The 6,000-nt window shown below is 37.3% G+C and overlaps 1 protein-coding gene across 2 annotated transcripts; it reads left to right on the top strand.

The window, feature by feature from the left end:
* The first annotated feature begins 704 nt into the window (after positions 1–704).
* Positions 705–5,985, top strand: LOC132633071 (pyrophosphate-energized vacuolar membrane proton pump 1). Of its 2 annotated transcripts, none has more exons than XM_060349277.1 (8): positions 705–1,067; positions 2,826–3,400; positions 3,484–3,863; positions 4,073–4,159; positions 4,261–4,591; positions 4,851–5,261; positions 5,359–5,418; positions 5,508–5,985. In XM_060349277.1, the coding sequence occupies exons 1-8, from the start codon at positions 818–820 to the stop codon at positions 5,712–5,714; spliced, it is 2,301 nt and encodes a 766-aa protein (XP_060205260.1). In that variant the 5' UTR covers positions 705–817; the 3' UTR covers positions 5,715–5,985. The 2 variants fall into 2 exon arrangements, with proteins under 2 accessions (XP_060205260.1, XP_060205261.1); XM_060349278.1 differs by lacking the exon at positions 705–1,067 and adding an exon at positions 2,191–2,657.
* The last annotated feature ends 15 nt before the right edge of the window (positions 5,986–6,000 follow it).

The raw sequence follows: 6,000 nt of genomic DNA, 5'->3' as shown, positions 1-6,000 counted from the left end.
AATTGAAGAAAGGTAAAATATAATTAGCTAGGTGATTACTTTCTCTTAGTATTATTTTTTCTTACCAAATTTGTATCTTAATCCTACAAGTTTCCACCTCATGAACGACACTAGATTTATTTGGATAAGATTTTGGTTAAAATGGAACTTAAGTGTCACAGTGTGTAATATGGAAAGTGTATCTCTTCAGGCTTGATTTTTTCTCTTTGTTCCTAAAATATTTTTAGGTTTAATACTTGCGACATGGTAGTTTTATATGGAATGAATTTAAGTTACATGTAGTATAATTTTTTTGATAATAATAAGATGGTTATTTTTGTGATAAGTTAGTATTTATTACCATTTTTATCAGATTATAATTTTACATGATAATTACTTTAATTTAGTTGATAATTATTTTAACACGATCAGTACATTAATCTTATGGAATAGATTCCTTATCCAGTAACAAGAAAACAACGAATAAAAAGAAAAAGGTTTAATGAAAAGAATAATCCAAAGTAAGCTCTTTTCTCTTTCTTGTTAAAATAGAATTCCCGCTCAACCTTCAAGTCCCTCGAACACCGGTTATATGCCGTTGATCATCTCTTAGATCATAAAATCCAACGGTTACAAAACGAAGGCACATCATAACTACGATAAATCCGATCACATTTCACAACATCCTCAATCCTCCTCCTCATTTCTCAGTATATAAAAACAAGTATACCTCAGTTCCTCCTACTTAGGAAACCCTTGGAAAACCAGTGTAGTATTTATTCTTCACTTAATTTTCCTTGCCGTTATTTTTCAGGCGAGTTTTTTTAGGGTATAGGTGATGTCGACGTTGTTACCAGATCTAGGTACAGAGATAGTTATTCCAGTATGTGCTGGTATTGGAATCGTTTTCTCTTTGTTTCAATGGTACCTTGTGTCACGTGTCAAAGTCTCATCTGAACGTGGAGCTACGTCTCCGAGTAATAATAATAAGAATGGATATGGTGATTGTTTGATTGAAGAGGAGGAAGGAATTAATGACCAGAATGTTGTTGCTAAGTGTGCCGACATACAGAATGCTATATCCGAAGGTAAAAAAAAAAAAAAAAGCTCTTATGTGGATCTTTTTATGTTGTTCTCAGATTTAGCTGCACCCGTAAGGCCGTACTTGTCTATATGTGTTCTTTTCTCCCTTTTTTTTTTGGTATAAATCTTTGTGTTACTGAAAAAAAGAGTGCAAAATTTCGCATTTGTTAAGTTTTTTTTTTTTTTTTGTCTAAATTGCGTGATTATGAATCTCTTTGTGCTTGAAGTGAAGTCTAGAGCCTGTTTGGATGTGCTTATGCCTATAAGCTGTATGCTAAAAAAAAAAAAAGTTGGTAATCTAACTTATTTTTTTTTTTTTTGCTTATAAGCTGCTTTAGATAAGTTAAAAAGCCCGTTTGGATTGGCTTATAAGTTTCTTATAATTTTTTTTTTTTTTGAGTGTTTGGCTAGCCAGCTTAAAGTTATGTGTGCATAAAATAAGTCTAAAAAAATAATTGAGCCCGTTTGACTCAGCTTATCTAAAATAACTTATAAGTTGTTATAAGTAAAAAAAAATAAAATAAGTTAGCCTACCCCCAACTTATTTTTTTTTTAAGCCCATCCAAACAGTATTTAAGTCAAATGGGCTCAATTATTTTTTTAGCTTATTTTAAGCACAAAATGACTTTAAGCTGGCCAGCCAAACGCTCAAAAAAGCTGAAAACAGCTTATAAGCAACTTATAAGCCAATCCAAATGGGCTCCTGTTTCTTATTCACAAGTTTATTTATTTTTTGAAAATAACATCTTTTTCTAGCTTTATTTCCTTGTTTTCGAGTATACTACCGTTTATTTTTGTTTGAAAGTTATAGTTTTAAACTGTACATGCTGTAGATGCAGTAGCTGGGATGATGAACAAACGGTTTAGGGTTTATCGTGATAGAATATACGGGTTTAGGGTTGCTTGCTCTGTTCAGCTCTTCGGTGTACTGGCTGACAGTGGATCTACCTTTATTCATTTTTAATATTTATCATCTTGCTGGATCTCGAAGAATTTAATCATATTCTATCCATGTGATGTTCAGTCAAGTAATTATAAGTGGGAAACATTGCTGACGCGTTGTCCTATTTTAATAAAGCACAATGACTTTCTTGAGTTAAGTTGCAGTTTATAAATTGAGAATATTTCATTGTCATGCTGCTTAGTTCACAAGACTATTGTGGAATGGAAAAGTCAGTTTGACAGCTATACTAGTTGACTTATGCTTTCTTTCTTTATTCGTTTTGCTGGACCATTAATTTGCTAAAGAATTTCTTCTAGAACTTTTTTTTTTGTTGCTGTTTGAACCATTATGATTTGCCTGGCGTGTCTTAGCGGAACTACTTTAAAAAGTTGAAAAGTCAACCGGTCAATTCCTGAAAATTTAAGTGTTGCTTAAACATTCTTCCCTTTTTCATACTCTCTCACATGGTTTCATACTTTTTGAACTATGCCATGTATATTATAATTTGTGAGACCAATGTGGTTTGTTAGCTTAAGCGTGAAGCCTGTTAAACATTGTGGATAATATGCATGTTTATCCAATATTGCTCCGACAAAATTCAAAACGAGCGCACACAAAAGTCTGTCTCCAGTTAACTAGCATATGCAATGGAGTAAGTTTAGATATTGTTCTGCTGCCAATCTTCCTCGATGGTTCTATCCGCAACGTCTTCACATGTTTTGATCAGTGTTTTTATAAATTAGATTGTTTAGACTTCATGCACTGTACCTTTTGTTTTTTAGTAGTACTATCTAATATCTGAATTGGTTTTTTATGGCAGGGGCAACATCTTTCCTTTTTACCGAATATCAGTATGTGGGTATCTTCATGATTGCTTTTGCAATCCTGATCTTCCTTTTCCTGGGCTCAGTTGAAAGCTTCAGCACTAAGAGCCAGCCATGTACTTACAACAAGGAGAAGATGTGCAAGCCAGCCCTTGCAACTGCCATCTTCAGCACTGTATCGTTCTTGCTTGGTGCTGTCACTTCTGTTATTTCTGGTTTCCTTGGGATGAAAATTGCAACATATGCAAATGCAAGAACAACTTTGGAAGCGAGAAAAGGTGTTGGGAAAGCTTTTATTGTTGCATTCAGGTCTGGTGCAGTGATGGGCTTTCTCCTTGCTGCCAACGGCCTCCTGGTTCTTTACATTACCATTAATCTCTTCAAGCTTTACTATGGTGATGACTGGGAGGGTCTTTTTGAGGCAATTACTGGATATGGGCTAGGTGGATCCTCTATGGCTCTTTTTGGTAGGGTTGGTGGTGGTATTTACACCAAAGCTGCTGATGTTGGTGCCGATCTTGTTGGTAAGGTTGAAAGGAACATTCCAGAAGATGATCCTAGAAATCCTGCTGTAAGCTAAACTTTCCTCTTCAGGTGTATTTTGTCATCTCCTGTAGAATTCTTGTCAATAATCTACTTTCAATGTCTTTGCAGGTGATTGCTGATAATGTTGGGGATAATGTTGGGGACATTGCTGGAATGGGTTCTGATCTTTTTGGTTCATATGCTGAATCATCTTGTGCTGCTCTTGTGGTGGCTTCCATCTCGTCTTTTGGAATTGAGCATGATTTTACTTCAATGTGTTACCCCCTGCTTATAAGCTCCATGGGAATTCTTGTTTGTTTGATAACCACACTTTTTGCTACCGACTTTTTTGAAATTAAGGTTGTTAAGGAAATTGAACCAGCATTGAAGAACCAACTTATTATATCAACTGTTCTTATGACAATTGGAATTGCAATTGTTACATGGACTTGCCTTCCGTCTTCCTTCACCATCTTTAATTTTGGCACTCAGAAAGTTGTCAAGAATTGGTAAGTGTCAACTTAATGTTTGGAGAATATTATATTGAATTTGACACCCATTGTTACCAGATGTCACTGAATCAGAAGTGGGCTATTTTTTAGATTATATTGTTAGGTTGAATACGTCTCATAATTTCTTTTTCTTGTCCACTGTGTGAGTATGTGTTTGCTTAAATAATGTGCACTTAATTATTAAATTGATTGGTTTGATTGTGCAGGCAGCTCTTTTTATGTGTGGCTGTTGGTCTTTGGGCTGGACTTATCATCGGCTTCGTAACTGAGTACTACACTAGCAATGCTTACAGGTAAAAGTAATGGTCTGACTGCATCCTATGATTTTGTGCCTGTTATGATGATAATCTTCATGTTTGTCTTATTTCCCTTTTCTGGTTGGCTCTGTTTGCAGCCCTGTCCAAGATGTAGCAGACTCCTGCAGGACCGGAGCTGCGACGAATGTTATTTTTGGCCTTGCTCTTGGATACAAATCTGTCATCATTCCTATCTTTGCCATTGCGATAGCTATCTTTGTCAGTTTTTCTTTCGCTGCCATGTATGGTATTGCAGTTGCTGCTCTTGGAATGTTGAGCACCATTGCAACTGGATTGGCGATTGATGCATATGGTCCTATCAGTGACAATGCTGGAGGCATTGCTGAGATGGCTGGCATGAGCCACCTGATCCGTGAAAGAACTGATGCCCTTGATGCAGCTGGAAATACCACTGCTGCAATTGGAAAGGTTTGTAACTTGTTGGTCTTGATTTTCATCTTTTGAGCATTTCTGGATCCTTCCCCCCCCCCCCCCCCCCCCAACTTCTCTTGTTGATACTTGTTAACAAGTGGTTAAATCTAAGTGGACATTTTTCAATTATGCATGCTGTCTTTCATCTCTACAGTCAATTCTTTCTGTTATTAGATATCCTTTTTCTGCAATCCACATGATAGATCTTTTCCGGCATATTCTCTTTTCCTAACTTTGGACGTTTATTTCTTTCCAGGGCTTTGCCATTGGATCTGCTGCACTTGTGTCCTTGGCTCTGTTTGGTGCTTTTGTGAGTCGGGCTGCAATTTCAACAGTTGATGTCTTGACCCCCCAGGTGTTTATTGGTTTGATTGTTGGAGGCATGCTTCCCTACTGGTTCTCTGCCATGACTATGAAGAGTGTGGGTAGTGCAGCTTTGAAGATGGTTGAGGAAGTTCGCAGACAATTTAATACTATTCCCGGTCTCATGGAAGGCCTTGCCAAACCTGATTATGCCACTTGTGTTAAGATCTCGACTGATGCATCTATCAAGGAAATGATTCCACCTGGTGCCCTAGTCATGCTTACACCACTCATAGTTGGTATTTTCTTTGGAGTGGAGACACTTTCTGGAGTCCTTGCTGGTGCTTTGGTATCCGGTGTACAGGTATGATCAGATTCTTCCGCTTTATGATTTTGGAGTTTTAAGGTTCTTTTTAAGAGTTATATCCAAGTTTTGCTCATGCGTGTCTAATTTTTTTCAGATAGCAATATCTGCATCAAACACCGGAGGTGCATGGGACAACGCCAAGAAGTATATTGAGGTATAGAAGACAAATCCACCCTTATGTGTTGTTTTTGTATGCGTTTCATCCCGCACACTCGAGCTTATTAATTTTGCTTTCTCGTTCAGGCTGGTGCTTCAGAGCATGCAAGGACTCTTGGCCCAAAGGGTTCTGAACCTCACAAGGCTGCTGTTATTGGTGACACAATTGGTGACCCCCTAAAGGACACTTCAGGCCCATCCCTCAACATTTTAATCAAGCTGATGGCAGTTGAGTCACTCGTATTTGCTCCATTCTTTGCCACTCATGGTGGTATACTTTTCAAGATCTTTTAGGGGAAGTTGGTTGGAGCTGTAGACTTGTGGCATCCTTTTCAGTCAACATAGCATGGGATTTTAAAATTAGTCTCTAGTCAGAAGTGGAATTTTGGTGAGCTGATGATGATGGTAATTGTCACTGTAAGGAGGGTAGAAGAAAGTTGGTCAGACTTGTAAGATAGTCTTGAAGCTAGTGTATTAGCGTTCTTCATATTTCGTAGACATTAACTTCCAATTTTGTCTGTACTATCATTATCCGCGTTCAAGATAATGGACCGACGTTTTAGCTTTTCGTTTGTTACAG

This window comes from Lycium barbarum, chromosome 3, assembly GCF_019175385.1.
Source record: "Lycium barbarum isolate Lr01 chromosome 3, ASM1917538v2, whole genome shotgun sequence".
Taxonomy (NCBI): domain Eukaryota; kingdom Viridiplantae; phylum Streptophyta; class Magnoliopsida; order Solanales; family Solanaceae; genus Lycium; species Lycium barbarum.
The sequence above is the reverse complement of the archived record's forward strand: the minus strand, read 5'-3'. Positions and strand labels throughout refer to the sequence as shown.